The 16,466-nt window shown below is 39.8% G+C and overlaps 2 protein-coding genes across 3 annotated transcripts; both read left to right on the plus strand.

Annotated features, from left to right (window-relative positions):
- Window positions 1–406: 406 nt before the first annotated feature.
- Window positions 407–5,778, plus strand: katnbl1 (katanin p80 subunit B-like 1). 2 transcript variants are annotated; one of them, XM_085770493.1, is made up of 10 exons: window positions 407–655; window positions 1,703–1,833; window positions 1,985–2,022; window positions 2,265–2,550; window positions 2,652–2,767; window positions 2,854–2,904; window positions 3,336–3,425; window positions 3,734–3,838; window positions 4,755–4,848; window positions 5,532–5,778. In XM_085770493.1, the coding sequence occupies exons 2-10, from the start codon at window positions 1,825–1,827 to the stop codon at window positions 5,562–5,564; spliced, it is 822 nt and encodes a 273-aa protein (XP_085626619.1). In that variant the 5' UTR covers window positions 407–655; window positions 1,703–1,824; the 3' UTR covers window positions 5,565–5,778. The 2 variants fall into 2 exon arrangements, with proteins under 2 accessions (XP_085626619.1, XP_085626618.1); XM_085770492.1 differs by having other exon boundaries at window positions 513–655; window positions 2,262–2,550.
- Window positions 5,779–9,515: 3,737 nt separating this feature from the next.
- Window positions 9,516–15,873, plus strand: emc7b (ER membrane protein complex subunit 7b). The gene is made up of 5 exons (XM_085770387.1): window positions 9,516–9,886; window positions 11,199–11,318; window positions 11,438–11,576; window positions 14,302–14,382; window positions 14,948–15,873. Exons 1-5 carry the CDS (start codon window positions 9,660–9,662, stop codon window positions 15,098–15,100), a joined length of 720 nt encoding a protein of 239 aa, XP_085626513.1. The 5' UTR covers window positions 9,516–9,659; the 3' UTR covers window positions 15,101–15,873.
- Window positions 15,874–16,466: the final 593 nt, after the last annotated feature.

Below are 16,466 nucleotides of genomic sequence, written 5' to 3' on the forward strand. Positions count from 1 at the left end.
ATTTTTCTATTTATTGTGAATTTAAGTTAAAATTGTCTAAAAACAAGTTAATTTTTAGGTAATGAGTCTTATTCTAAGTGGAAAGAGATTAGTTTTGACCGAGAAATTAGACATTTGGACAAGAAATAAGACAAATATTCTTGGAAAGATGTTGAGTTTTTACAGTGTTACGCAGAATAAATCAGTCATACAAAGATTAGACTACTGGGGTTTTTTATGGGCCCCACTGGGCGCTGGGCCCCTAGAATTATCATCACCTTTCTCCCCTATACAACGGCCCTGTTGATGTTATAGCAGCCTATCTGATTTCTGCTGCTTCATTACCAGACTGTGTTCACTGATTACATGACACTAGGCGGCGCCGTGGCCGCAGAGTAGGATCTACAAAAAATGTTTTTTTTGTCGCGTCCAGCAGTCGTCGCTAAAAACACACAGTTTTTCTCTGCCAAAATCAATCCCACAATCCCCACACACACACCGGGCGGCGGTGTATTCATTTGAATGGTGAAACTGTCTGTGAGACGCTAGTAGTAGCAGCAGCAGCAAACAGACAGGCAGAGAAAGAGGAGCAGAGCAGCGTCTGAGTTTAACCACTTTGTCACGTTTTGGATTTACATTCCCGCGGAGCCCTGAATACACGTGACAAAATGAACCGGTTGGTATCAAACTTTAAGTGTCCTAATGATGGTAACAGTTATCTGAACCGCCACCTGTGAAGCCATATGTTGCCAGACTTTGGCGGCTAACTTAGCTTAGCTAGCGGCTAACTTAGCTAGCTTATGCTGCGTTCTAGACGACTCGGAACTCGGAATCTGCAGCTTTGAAAACTTTGCATTCAAAGTGCTTCACGGCTAGGCATTATTAAAACGTTACAGTGGGCACTAAAACAATTGAAAAAGAAGCAATTTTAAATAATGAAACCGATCATTTAAAATCAAAGAGAAAAAAAACAATATGAATCCACTGTGTTCCACAACATCAGTAGGTAAAACTGTAACCGTAAGTAAATATTGTATATTTAATTACACTTTAATGTATTCTGGCACATAAAAATACAAATTACATGCAGATTTATGTCTCCGACTTTACCGAGTGGGAGCTCCGACAAAGCGGCATTTGATTGCACCTTTTCAAGTAGGAGGTCTGAAAAATCCGAGTTTCCGAGGTGTCACGAACGCAGCATTAGCCTCCACTAGCGGCCCAGCTGGTTTACTCTCCGTGTAAAAAGGCTAACTGTTGAAGCTAACTTGTATGAATACGAGCCAAGAGACGTAACGAAATGCGGCGTTGTGCGCCTTCAAAACCTCGAGCGTCTCATTTACACAACAGGCATTAGCCCAGTTTTAACCCGCATTCATCAGTGACATTAGTTGACTCTTGTTGTTGTAGCACGGCTTAGTTAACTTAACCCTGATGCTTTAATACCGCAGCAGCGGCGGCAGCAGCCGCCAACGCCTTCGCTACTTTAAAAAAATGTACCGTTTTATGTTTTGTTTTGTTTGTCTTATTTAAGTGTTTGCTTTTTTAGTCTTTGCTAACCACCACACTTGCTGCGTTTTTAAGATCGCATGCTGCACATAGCAGGATAGCGTGTAAGTTCTTGTTAGGCCACACACACCAAAAAAATGGACTATGACTTGTTTGAAACTCTTGAAACCGAAATACTGCACCAACCATTGTCCCGCAATTGTTTGTCCAACAGCGTCCCTTATTATGGTAGCTACTGGGGATGTGTGGCAGCGGGAAGTCTTTAAGGTCAACTGGAATAATAAAACCAATGGCTTTCTGTGATCCTGACAGCATCTCTCTGCTGAAAAGAAGAACATGAAGCAGGTAAGGAAGGACATGTGTGAATAATTGTGTGTAGATGTCTCTTTTTAAATCATGGTCACTGTGAAGTTCAGTACATTACAGTGGTGGTGTTGTAGTACTGGTAGTAGTAGAGATTGCAGTAGTGGCCTCATCCCCTATCCTTTTGTTTTAGGTGGATATTATAAATAAGGAAGATTTAGATAAAGAAAGGTGAGTTTCTGATCCACATCTTGGGATTCATCTAATTATGACCACTCAGTCACTATCTATCTGTGTCCCACAGATCATCATACCTCTCAGTCACTGGACCATAAAGGCACTTTTCCATAACCATTTTCACCTTGTTTGTGGCTTAGCTTTTTGTTGTATTTTTTATTTTATTTTTATTGTCTTCCAAAATTAGACGGCAATGCATGTGGTCTATCTTTATTTTTTCCCCCCCTTTTCAGCAGATTTCAAGTGCATTACGGAGTGCGCAGTCCCGGCTCAGCGAAGCGGTTGTCGTCTTGCAACAAGAGGAAGGGTGGTCCATTGGTGGAGGTGGGCTCGAAGCTGCACCGAAGAGCATCAGATGTAGGCCGTGGCTGTGACCCCGGCATGGCCAACAAAGAAAATGAGCTGACGTGCTCCGATGATGTGCGGGGCATTCACTACAATGACAACTGCGGGCTCCCTGTGAACTTTGCAGAGGCCTCCAAGATGGCAGGGGCCAGCTCTAAGTACAGCGACTTTACTGAGGTGAGATTCATAGTTAAGAAAACATGCACCCTAACGTTTCTTTTCTTTTAAATGTTGTAGGAAAAACCTGTTTTAATGCATCATTTGTCTTTTTTGTGCAGCTGTCAAAGGACCATGAAGCTATGACACACGTCCTTTTTGGAAGGAACCTACGACTAAAAGTAGCCCTAACACTATGGCGGAGAAACGCCAGTGAACTAGTGGCCTACTTATTAAGGTAAAAAACTGTCAGGTAACGTAGCACAGTTGACGCCTATGCTTCATGAACTTGCTTAATATTCAATCGTGTGTTTGTTTTCCCAGAATTCAAGACATGGGCGTGCTGCTTGACTGCTTACCTGTCTTAACAAACAAGTGAGTCTCATCCAGGTGTTTGGCATGTTTTCCCTTTTTTAAACGTGTTTTTCAACACAAGCATGCAGCAGCATAACCCAGATGCTTGCATGACGTGACTGTTTTGTAAATTTAGGCCATGTAAAACATAGTTGACCTAAACAATGGGCTAAAAAGGATCAAACTTAGTTAACTCAGATCCTGTTTCCTTTGTTTGTTCCTGTCAAACCGTAGCTTACAGACGAAGACGCATGTAAACAAGTTAAATGCGAAACTAAGTTGTCGTTGATTTAAAAGAACAGAACCAGCGATAATCACACATGTATGAAGTTATACATCACAGGCTGGATAATTGTTCCTGTTGCTGCTGTTTTCCATCGACTGTCAGAGGCTGAATTGAGTTATTCAGACAGTTTGAACACATTTTGTTGTTTTCCTTTGTCTCTCATCAGTCTTCAAACTGAAGCACCATGTTTGTCACTTGGCTGCTGTGTTGACCTCCTGCCCCAAGTGAAAGTGATTCTTGCCAGTAAATACGAAGAGTAAGTGTCACAGAGGAATGTCGTGCATGTTTAATCATCTCCGTCTTCTCGTTGACATGAAATCTTGGAAGTTCTGAGATCAAAGAGACTGGATTTTTCTGTTTTAGCCTTGAAGACGATGCACAACTCATCTTAAGCTTTTCAGCCTTTCTGATGAATAACTGATGAATTGAACTGAGATCTTCTGATGTCTTGACACGTCTTTAAGTCTAAACCAGTAAAACCAGATGCCCGAGAGTCAGCGCTTCTGAAATATTACGGGATAATGCTTAACGCAGTAATTTAACCAGCTGGTCTGCTCTTTACAGACACATCATGGTGGGTTTACACTGGGTTCAATCTGTCATCAGGAAGTGGTGGCCAGAACTATCAAAGAACGAGAAAAGACTGCGGGACAGTTGTTCAGAGGACAGGTAGGCAACGTAACCTAATAGTCCCTCAATGATGCAACCAAGACTTAAAGGGGAGTTACAGCTAATTTCAAGCCTTGACTTTGATTGTAAAGAAACCTTTGTCGGTGACTTATCTGGAAATGCTGCTTATGGCATAATTTGAAAGTGAACAGGAGAATCCTAAAACCACCAAAATGAAACTCATTTAGATCAAAGTCAGTTGGTTAAAGTTGGTCAAAGTCATGAAAGGGTTGAGTTGAAAATAAACAGAACTGTCCTTGTTTCTTAGGAAAGAGAAACGTCAATGTCCTCAAGATGGGACACTGTCGATTTGTCTGCAGCCAATTAAGTGGAAAAGCTGTTTGATTTTTTGGTTATTTGTGTTTATTTTACCCGATAAATCATGTCACTACATACTGCATTATGGCAAACAGAAATGGCTATTTTAGTCTATTTCTTCCCATTTCTGAAGCAATAATGTCTGGATGGAGTCTTGCAAAATATGACTTGCAGTAATGTGACTAAAGCTAATTGTGAACTCTCCTCTGTGTGTCTTTTCAAATAGGCAGATTCATAATGCATCGGTTTACCAAATTTCTTATAATAGCGGTCACAATTTATTTTTGCTTGTCCATCTAGTAATTCAGTCCATGTGCAGCAGCTTGTTACCGAGGGATGTGGTTTTCCTCGGTCACTGTCGGCATTGTTCTCCTCTTTGAATACTGGAGAAGCGATTTACATGTCTCACATGTGACCCGACATCTTTTGGTGACTGTTACTTGTACAGCAGATGTTCATTAACTCCATCATTTGTCTGTTTTTAATTGTAGTGATATGATTCTGATTGTGCTTTTTTTTTGCAATTCAAAATATGCAATGTGTAAAAAACATTACACCTGCTGCGATAGTAATAGTAATGTTTGCATGTTGACTGCAGGAATATTGAAGTCATGAAGCAGCGGCTGAAAGACTTGTGGAAGGAAGGAGCCCGGCTATGTTTGGTTCCAGGATCTACAGGAGAACTGGCAAAGGTGAGACGGACAAATATAGAAATCATCAGGGGTTCAATTGTGAAGCTGTAGCTGTAAATTATTCATTTTTTAAAAACCATATTCAGCAGATCTTAAAATATTAAAATTTCAGTGCCAAGCTCGGTCTCAGATGCTTATTTGAAGGTCTTGTGCTTCTTCCTGTTGATAACAATAGTGGTGACTCAGCACTAACTTGGAACAGGTTTTAAAATGAACATCAAGGCACACAGATATCCATGACAGAAAGTTTTTTTTTACCAGACTGTTGTGCAGGTGCTCCTGCTGTTTATTTTACGTCCTGTGTTGGTTTAGGGTGGACCCCACCAACCACTCCCATCCTAAAAAAAAACTCTGAGCCACCATGAGTAAAGTCTGTGTTGTGGTTCATTTGTTTCCATCTTCACATCCTGGTTCATGCTGAAATACATCAAACCATATAAAGAATATCATGATCTCGCAGCCATTATTTTTGCCAGTATTATGCAGGAAGTCAAACATACATGGTTTATAGTCGAGGTTCAGTGTGTAAAAATAATCTTTCTTGTGTCGAGCCCAACAGTTTTAAGAGCCCTGTGATTTATTCATTGTTGATAATATGTGAGAACAAAGATTAAATGAATGCATGCAGGATGTCACAGTGACCGTGACAGCAACTAATGTGTTATCTCTGCTTCATGTTGCAGGCCATCGAGTCTTATCTATCACAGCTGCCCTAACAGTTGTCAATGTAGCACTCTGAGGATGTGACCACTACTGCCGGATCATGGCTCGTGTTCTGGACTGATAATGCTGCCAGAGAAATGGACTGGTTCATTCTGCCACTTAAAACCTCTTACTGGGACTGAACTTGGTAATTCAGACACTCCCTCAGTGAGAGCTGGAGACTCTTGAGGGAGGGCTCCGAGAGCCTTCCTGCAAACAAAATAAAAAGTAACAGCAAATGACTGCTTCACATTGAAGTGGACCGTCTTTGTGAGGGGCGCATGTTTAGTGCACCTCCATGAAGACTTGGTGTAACGTCGCTCTATGAAGTGCCAAGCTCTTTGTCTCTCACTACATCACTCTTTGCCATGGAATGCAAATGCACTTGTGGATGTAATGAATGCGCCGCTGTTTTGATGTTTTGCGCCTGGATTCTCTGGAAGGAGGAACTTGAATCTGCGACAGTCTTAAGTTATTAGAGCTTGTTTTCAGTTTTGCCTCTTCATATGACATTTGACTGTATGATGTAAAGTGTAAAAACAAGTGATTCTTTTAATCTTCTTTTAAATAAATTTGATAAATCAACTTGGCTTTTGTGTTGTGAATACACATAATGTAAAAAAAAATAAAAAAAAAAGTGATGTGTTAGTGGTGTCACTGGTTTTGCAAGTGAAATTAATCCAGTCATGGCAGTCATTAGATATTGGGACAGTTCTTTAAACAACAAATGTATTAAAGGAAATGTGAACCTCTTTGAATTACCTAGTTTTTTGCATTAAAGCAGAAGTAAGTGATATATTTGTGTTAATATAAGTCTTAAATAGTTATATCTTCCGACAGCAATCACTTACATAGAGTGTTTGGACTGAAACACGGGTCTGTCAGTCACTCTGCTCTGCTGTAAGCTGAGGAGAAAACATTTATCGTATCCTACAGTTTTTATCCAATGAGGAGAGAGAACGGCATGCAGGGCTGTGTGTGCAGCCAAGGGACGCCGTGAATGTGGTGACGTAGCGACGAGGACTGTTATGGTGCGTTCAAGGAAACTCGTATTTTTCCGACCGTGAAGTGGTACCAGTTCGATCTGGTACGAGTTCACCGGTCGGAAGTTACGAGTGGCCGTTATAGTGACTTTCACCGGTAAAACAGGTCGGAAAAACACGAGTGGGTTGCCTGAAACGCTACAAAGTCGTAAGTTGTGACTTGAAGCTGTAATTTACGATTTCAAAAGCCTGCCTGGAACGCAGCATTAGCGAAAACGACCGGACCACTTACTTCTGCTTTAACTGCTCATGAAATGTGACTTGATCCCCATCTAAATCACAAGTAAAGTATAGACAAAACTCACTGTGCTTATGTTAATATTGCACAAACATCTTTTGTGGCTTTTGTTAGCACGCCTATTAAACATTACCCAGTGCTGGTGGAGAAAATACAGGGAAATCTTGGATTTAACAACTGGTTGAACCTGCCCTGGCAGCAGTCGCCTCTAACGAGCCCCTCCAGTGGCTGCTGGTCAGCGCTGTGCAAAAGTTGAGGACGAGCTCTGGACCATTATTCTGACTGAACAGCTACAACCCAGCTGTTATTCTGAGGATGTCTGGTGTGAATGACTATGAGATCTCTCCACTGGATTAAGGCCTGAGCTCTGGCTGGGCCACTCCTAAGGGTGGATTTTCTTTTTGTCTGAAGTCATTCTGCAGCAATCTCTTTGATTTGGGTCGTTGTCCAACAACATCACTCATCTTCCTCTGAGATTCAGCTAGTGGAGAGCCACCCTGATATTTTCCTGTAATATACAGTTGCCTTGATAAAATTAAAGTTTTAAATTTGATTTGGTGAACCCTGTAGAAACACTGAAAGGACAAGAATAAGTTGACAAGACACATATATGTAAATAATAAAGGCAGTTTGTAAATCATACATATTAGAGGTGAAAAAAATAGAAATAGCATCCTGTCGTGATAGGGCCAAGTATTGATCTTTCAATGTGTAAATAGCAAATACGATTTCAAGTTTTTGGTACTAAAATATGATAGCTCAATAAATACAACATGGCAAAATGTTTCAAATCACAAAAATATAGTACCCTGACTCGACTTTAATGATAGTATGGTATTGTGAGGTCCTAATCCTAATAAATATGTTCATTCATTCATGTTCAAAAGCCATTTTAGAGATAATCAAAGTTATTTTGTGATTAAAATCTTTAACAATTAAAATTCGTGATGGTTGCCTATATTAATAATAATTTTTTTTATTTAACGTATACAGCAATGCATGTTCTATTCTAGTATGCACTTAAACTTTTATATGAAATAACAGGGTATCCGCGGGGTCTTAAAAAGTCTAAAATTTGAAAATCTAAATTTTAGGCCTTAAAATGTCTCAAATTTGTTGAATTATTGTGTTCAAGTCTTAAATAATTTTAGTCTCGCATTTGCCCCTAAAAAAAATACATGTGTGGACCGGGAAAATCACAAAAAGAAAGAGCACAACCTGCGATTGGTCAAAAACTACAAATCCCACAATTTCAATTCAAACAGGAACGCTTTTTTTTCGCTCGAGTTCTGACGCGCGACCAAACGCGAGATACGCGATTTGACGCTCGTTTTGACTTTGTGTAAATTAGCGTGTTCACGAGCTCGCCCATTTTCACTACAACAACAACATTTCTGCTCTCATCAGCCATGGTTGAGGTCACAACGCTGCGCTGTACCTGCTCTGGAAGGCCGGTGCCTCAGCACGGTGTCCTCCCGTATTTTACCTGGGTCGCTACCGGAGCTTGATATGGGGGGAAAAAAACAAAAGAACAGCTGAGTTTTCCGCTCCTACAGCTGAACAGCTGATCTGTGGTGAAGACGTAGGCTACAGAGACCTGCCACAGTGTCACGGTGCATAAACAACATGGAGCTGTGTGACAGCTGAGTTTTATGTACATCAGGCTGATTATCATGATAATTAATACTTAGTAACAAGCCTGTAAGTTCAACAAATCACCTATATGCTACTGTGATTTAACTAGCCGAAAAAAAAAAAAAAAGAGTTTAATACCATAATATATAGGGGTGACCAAAGGCCAATTTAAGTCAGACATAACCTCAAGATTTGTTTCTGTTAGGTTATACATGATGTACATGCTGACAAAGTTAGACATATGTGCTCGGAGAAAATCGCTTTGTTACTTTCGTCCCACGTTACGTTCATCTCTCTCTCTTTTTTTTTTTTTACGGTTAAAAAAAAAATATATATATATATATATATATATATATATACCCACCGGGGCTCTATAAATACAGTTGAGTTGAGTTGAGTTGAGTATATATATATATAGGCTATATATATATATATATATATATACTCAACTCAACTCAACTCAACTTTATTTATAGAGCCCTTTAAAACAACCACAGCTGAAACAAAGTGCTGTACATAATGCAACATATGGAAATAAAATAATTAGCAGAAGAATAAATATAAGATAATAATTGTTAAAACAATTTAAAAGCAATAAAACAATTTAGAATTTAAATAAAACAATTAAAATAAAAAACAATGAATAGAACAGACCATAAAACACTAAAACAGAGTCTCATGCTGAGTTGAAAGCCAAGGAATAAAAAGGAATAAAAACCTCGGCCACAAGAGACGTTATACCGGTGTATGCTATATTGTGCATTGAATTCATATACATATGTTTATTTATTCATAAATGAAAGCTCCCGCGGTGTTTTTGACCCGGCTCATATCTTGCGATTGGACCTATGGATTGGACACGGAAGTGATGTTTTAGAATGTGATGATGTTAACAAAGACGGTTTATAAACATTTATTGAATATCTTTGATGTTAATATAATACATCCATGTGATGTAGCCATTCTGACATCAACATAAGTCGAGTGTCATTGTCGTTTGTACAATAAAGTTTTTTTTGAGGGGGGGGTAGTGTGACGTCATTTTCCGCAGAGACAGCTGATGCGCCGCTGTTTCCTGCGCTGCTGCTTCTCCTCCAAACTCCTGCTCCTGAATACATGTCGACGCACATAATATAGTTAAACGTATTTTTTTTTATTAACACAGTAAAAACAAAAGAAGGTAGCTAGCTAGCATGTCGCCGCTGCTGTGGGTGTTGGTGCAGGCCGCGGTCGTCGCGCTGTCGTGGGGCTTCACCGACATGGAGCCCGGGCCTGGCGCCGGCGGAGCGGTAGCGACTCAGCCCAACGGGGATCGCTTCAAAATCGAGGGACGAGCGATAGTTCCCGGGGTGAAGACACAAGACTGGGTCTCCTCGGCCAGAGTCCTGGTGGAAGGGGAGGAATATGTCGGGTTTTTGAGGTGAGAAAAATAAAATGAAAACCCACTAACGGTTAAACCAGCTAACCTGTTAGCCATGCTAGGTAGCATTAGCTTTAGCCTTAGCATACCCGGCTGTGTTGAATTTGTACCTCCGCCGCTGTTGTTGTTGTTGGCAGATGGCAGGTCCAGCCTGTCCAAACTAATTTAAAGCTTAATTAATAACGCTGGATGGAAGTCATGCCAACTGGGACAGCAACATGGCTGTGTCCTTAACCTCTAAAAGGCGGCCCTACGTATTCGTATCTCGGTAGTGGTGTTAGTAGTAGTTGTAACCAAAACAAACCCCGGCCACAAGAGACGTTTCTGTTGTTGCTGCTGTTTTACAACCTCTGATTTGGAGATGAGGAGGTGGCACAGTCACACTTACCTGAGTAATAAACTGTCACTGGTACTGTCACTTCAAATTAATGTTAACTTTATCATAGAAATGGATTGGTTAGGACAATCAAAGGCCAAGAAAGAGGAACCAAAAACAGGATGTCAGCAGCTGTCACTTTATTAGATCTGTACACCTACCTGGAAGTAAGAGGGTCTAATATTAGAGGTTTATACCGACTCTGTCTTTTATAAATCTTGTAATGTTTATACTTTTCTGAAACTGTGATAGAGGTGATGATGCAACTGTATGATCACTGTGGGGGGTGTAGTGCATGTTATTGTTGAACTAGCTACAGTATATGTGGGCCTAATAAATTGAGAATTGAGCATATTATCAAATGACAGTAGAGAGTTGAGTTAACTAAATTATAATTAACAAGGTATTATTACTACACACTGTTAATTGTATATGGTAACAAAGGTATTTTATTGTGATAATATGATTTCATTATACCACTGGCATGCTTGATATTATGTACAATTAAACTGGGACATACTGTAGTAAAACCTGATGACGTAACAAAGGCTGTTTTCCCAGCTCCCTATAAATGTCTTTACAGACTCAGTAGTACATGTTGCAACAAGTAAACTCATTCACATATTTTAAATTGGTGCAATTCCTTTTTAAAAGCGTTATAGTCTACTAATATTTAAGGGTTTTAAACATAGTGCACTCATAGACTGTAAAAAGAAGAGTGCACTGCACACTGAATTGTCCCTTTGGCAACAGTAGTATCTTCTGAGTAAACAATAGGGTCATGATGCCAATAAAGATAAGACTGATCTTCTTTCATTCATTCATAAGGAAGTGGTTTAGCAGTTTACCCATATGTAATCAATATAATGTAGCTTGCTTGATCAGGTCTTTAGAGTAAAACAGTTTAAGTAATGACGGTACTTTCTCTTCTTACAGGACTGATGGAAGTTTTGCAGTGAATGATGTCCCTTCAGGATCTTACGTTGTGGAAGTCGTCACCCCCACCTTTAGATTTGAACCAGTGCGTGTTGATATCACATCCAAAGGCAAAATGAGGTGAGAGATTCCTGTTGAGACAAGCCCAACAGGCTCATAGAAATGTTTCTTCTTCAGTGGACTGGAAAAAAAACAACAACTCTGTTCCACTCAGGTAATCATGGTGTGTTGTTTCACAGGGCACGTCTTGTGAACTACATTAAGACTTCAGAAGTAATTCGCCAGCCGTATCCTCTCCAAGTCAGAGCGAGCGGTGCTCACACCTACTTCATGAAGAGAGAAACCTGGGGCTGGACAGACTTCCTCATGAACCCAATGGTAAAATAAACACTGATGTACATGCTGGATACATGATGTGTTGTGTTCATATACCTCAGCAGCAGAGGGGGATGTGTGTGTCTTAAGAAAAGTGCAACAGTTCAGATGAGTCAAGGTTAAAGATTGCGGAAGTCCAGAGTCCTTGGACCAGGAAATGCATGGATTTTCAAAAGCAGTAATAATGATAATTCCTGGTGTTTGTTTACAAATGATTAACCTAATGGCAGGGGCTAAAGTTCTCCGGCATGGTCCTTTTTCGGCACTGGCCGTTTTATAGTCCTGGCTGTTTAATATATAGTAATGTCTGATTTAGCCGCTGCCATCAGCGCGGGAAGTGGGGTGCTGCCGGGGGTTCAGAGCGTACACCTCCTCTGCCGTTGGGGCTGAAATGGTGCTGAAACGGCCAAGACGGTCTCACAGGCGGTTTTGGGTTTTTCTTTTGTAAATATCTTTGTTTACAGTAAAACTACAGGTCTCTCAGTCCATGAAATATATATGTTTGATGGTTTCTCAAGCTTACAACTTGAAACAAACCTGATTTCTGAGCATTTATACCTCTGACGGCCAACAGCGGTCCTGTAAAGACCCATCGGTGTAACCACGCATTCTTTGGGGGGAACATGTCCCCCAGGCCCCAGCTGTCACCACGTCCGTCTCTTGTTATTTCCGATTTATTTTCCATTTAATTTCATTGTTTTATTCGTTTGTTAAGAAAAATGGTAGCGTGTGGCCACCCCCCTCCCAGTTGTGTGTTGTTGACGTCCCTTCAGGATCTTACGTTGTGGAAGTAGTCACCCCGACCTTTAGATTTGAACCAGTGCGTGTTGATATCACATGCAGGGAGCTCTGATGTTAACAGAGCGAGAGTAGAAGTCCACCTTTAGCTGAAAAGCAGGACCAGCAGGCGACAGACAGTAAACAACTTGATGTCTATATATTAGTGTCGGTAATATTGTGAAATATAGTATATAGTGTTACATTTGGGCCAGTTTGAAAGCTAAGATACAGATCATATGAAACCAGGAGACAGGAGGCATCTGTTGGTACCAACCATGTCGTGATAGCTTGTCAGAAAACGGGCTAAATGATGCTCCAAAGTCTCTCTCTCTCTCTCTCTCTCTCTCTCTCTCTCTCTCTCTCTCTCTCTCTCTCTCTCTCTCTCTCTCTCTCTCTCTCTCTCTCTCTCTCTCTCTCTCTCTCTCTCTCTCTCTCTCTCTCTCTCTCTCTGGTGCCGTGTTTTCAACTGGTATTTATAGGCTTGGATGTGTTGTTAAAGTAAATAACATTAGCAGTAAAAGAAGAATATTAAATGGACCAAATTAAAATACTAATGATATCTGGTCACACTGCAGGCAGCACAGACAGGGAGAGAAATGCTGTAGGGAGAGGCCAGATAGAGACATGTCCTGAAGATGCATAAGATCAGGTAAGACACAGGAATATAGTCTAAAAACAGCTTGATTGCAATATTTTTTAACCTAGTCCTACATGTCAGCAGTAAATAAAACTACAAAAAAAAGCAGAATATTCAAATCAAAATGATTCTCAGGGTCAGTCACTGTTCTCCTGGCACAATAACGGTTTCTAAAATACCTAATTTTCATATATTAATATCATAGAATTGTGGAAAATGCCTTAGAAATCTCTGTGGAAGGCATCTCATTTGTTATTACAATGTTTTCATTTCATGTTTTTCGCTCATCTATTTTTTTCTCACTTGTAATGTTTTCATACTATCACATTTATTTTTACCAGTAGGTAAATATATGTGAATCAGGAGCAAGTGAGTGAGAGAAAAAGAGAAAGAGAGGAGACACCGGGCGTGTACGGGCAAAAACTGAAACGGGACAGTTAGAAATGGAAAGAGGAAAGTCACAGAATAAAGGATATGTCCAGGAGATTTGGAGTTCTCAGACTTTATTTTGTAGGCTAAGGACAGACTAGATCATGATTGTGTTGGATATAAAGTGCCATATAATCACCCTTATTAATCATTGATTCAATGTAGCCTTACCTAATCAATCTCTTGGCTGCTGTCCAGTCCGGTAATGACGGGTCTCTGTGGGTGTGTAAGCTACTACGACGGCTCAGCTGACTCACCGGCAGCTCACCTGTCAGAGAAACGCTCTGCTGTTCTTCTCTATTTAGCCTGGTGTTTGGCTGCACTTGTACAAAAAGCGTTCAAAATGTTAAGATTTAACTTCCACCTGAGCACCGATCAGCTGAACAAGAGCACAGCTGTAGCAGGGGGTGCGTTTGTGTTTTATAGAAAGAAAGAAAAAGATCGGTATTGATATCGATATTGGCACTAGTCAGTCACAGATATGTTGTAGAGCTATTTTTTCTAATGCTAATCTTATCAGTCAACAGTTAATATAATAATAATAATAATAATAATAATGAGCATCGGGGAAAAAAAGTCAAAATGTGCGCGCATGAGGTTATTCATTTGTAAACACCTGAGATGTTTCTGACTATCCAAGCATATTTGGTTTTTTAAATTTTGCTGATCAAACAATGCTACTCCTACTATAGTTAATTTGTTTTTTTACACACTTGTAAAGAAAAGTGGGTCTAAATTATTATTCTTACCAAAAGGAAATCCAGAAAATGTCTGTGAGAATAGTTTCCCTCATTTCACACCATTTAGACACTTGTGTTAAAAGTGAATCAGCTGCTTTTGAATCTCATGTTTTAAATGTCATGTATCGTTTTGTTCTTCCAGGTTATGATGATGGTTCTGCCCCTGCTGATCATTGTCCTGCTGCCCAAAGTAGTCAACACCAACGACCCAGAGATGAGAAAGGTAAAGAGTCCTTTCAGTGTTGAATCATTTTGGATGCACTGGGATCAGTTTAATGAAGATTTGTGACACTCGGCAGTAGGCAGTATCACAATTACTTGTTTTCACAATTAATTAATCGTAAAGGTTCCTAAATACCGTCACTTTACGAAAAAGATTATGTTGGATCTATATTGGCAGATGTGCGCAAAAATAAAGGTAAATGCTCAGATACTGGTCCATTTACCTAACGTAACATTGAATTGGTAGGAATTTAAATGTTAGCGTGTCATTTTTAATTAAAAAAAAAAGCAAAACAAAACAAAAAACGATTAAAATAAACGCAAACATTTGGTATAGATAACAATTTATGACCTGAATATTTCAAACATTTCACCCGGGCATTAATAATTGGAGAAAAATTTAGAAAATGTATAATCGTGACATCCCTACTCGGCAGCACAAGTTGTTTTCAATTTCACCAATCAAAGGAAATCTCTCCTGATCGTATCTTTCAAACAAAGTGTGAACAAATTACGACTTTGAGAGGCGTCTGAGTAACGAGTGCGTCTCGCTGCTGTCTCTACAGGAAATGGAGCAGTCCATGAACATGCTTAACCCCAACCCCGAGCTTCCAGACGTCTCCGAGCTCATGACCAAGCTCTTCTCTGGCGGCTCCAAGGGCTCCAGCAAGGCAAGCAGCAGCAGCAAGGGCACCCGGCCGGCTGCCAAGAGGAGGTAGTACTGTACGGTGATGTACTGTACTGGCCACGTCTCCTCAGCCTGCCTAAAGAAGCACGAGTTACGCCATGGAAGCAAGATTTTTAAGTGTCATTTTTTTCCCCCCTTCTGGGTCTATTGTACAGTTTTCTTTATTAATAGATGTTTTGAGCACATCTTGATTTCTATTAAGCTATTGGAAACTGAGCAAAAAAAAATATGATGTTGTTGTTTTTTTGTTTTTTTCATACTGCACTGATAGAAATTTCTTAATCTCTGTAAAAGCTGAAATTCTTCATTTGCTCTATACTTTCTAAAAGTGGCTCTATTACTCATCATCAATCTTTTCTGTGCTAATCCTCTGGTGTGCATTTTTTTTCCACTGCTGCTAATTCCACTACCTGAAAGAGAACATATATACATAACTCAGAGATTTTCTCGTTTTTTGTTTTTTTTTTGGATTTCAGTAATACGACTGTGAATGAAGATAAATTGAATTTTAAAACTGATAAATTCTTATTTAAAAGCCTAGATGATTAAATTTCAATGGTTATATAACGACTTTGTTTTTATTTCAGGCCAACTTTATCATGTTTAGAAAGTGAGCACATGGCCTTTTCATTCTCACCGTATGGCCAGGATTCACATCGTGTACATACGTGCCTAAGGTGTATAAATTATAATGATAATTACTGGATGGTCAAAGACTGATAGAGCTGTGTGGTTGCTTTCAAGGTTTTCTAGAGTGTATCTGGCTCTATTTGAATAAAGCGACAGTAAAGTCCATATTAAAGTAACGATAAAATGTGTCTGTGATAAATGTCATCAGTAAATGAGAAGTCGGTGTCAACAGGAATTGATAAATCTCATAACTCAAACTCCACTTACTAGCTTTTTTTCAGCATTTCAGTTAGGTTACATCTTCCTCAGCTAAGGGATGCTTGCTCAGTTGTCATGGAGATGGATTTGACTTGAGCTCAGCAGCTTTAATGATTTTTTACTGAAGAGTCAAAACCCATAAAACCACAAGGGACGTCCTGAAAGCACTAAATGGACAAAATCGGACAAATCGAACCTACAGATGAAGATGTGTAACGTTAGTGATCTAATAACCAGGATTTAGTGAAGCTTTTAAGTTAGCCAATGGACTTTGAATTGTTAGTGTTGTGTCAAATTATTTCCACGGTGGACAGTCATAGTCGTGACCCCCAGAGGGTCTTTAGATGAATCCTCCCAAATTACAAGATGACAGTTAGAAAATGTCGCTTTTTGATTTGATTTTTGGCTACAACGAAGTGAATCCAAAAATGTGTCTATTGGTGCTGAAATGTAATGTAAACTGAAGACAGAAGTCAGACACCAAGGTGATAGCCCATTAGATTTAATTT

Source organism: Trachurus japonicus, chromosome 24, assembly GCF_045865225.1.
Source record: "Trachurus japonicus isolate A0001 chromosome 24, Traja_1.0".
NCBI lineage: Eukaryota > Metazoa > Chordata > Actinopteri > Carangiformes > Carangidae > Trachurus > Trachurus japonicus.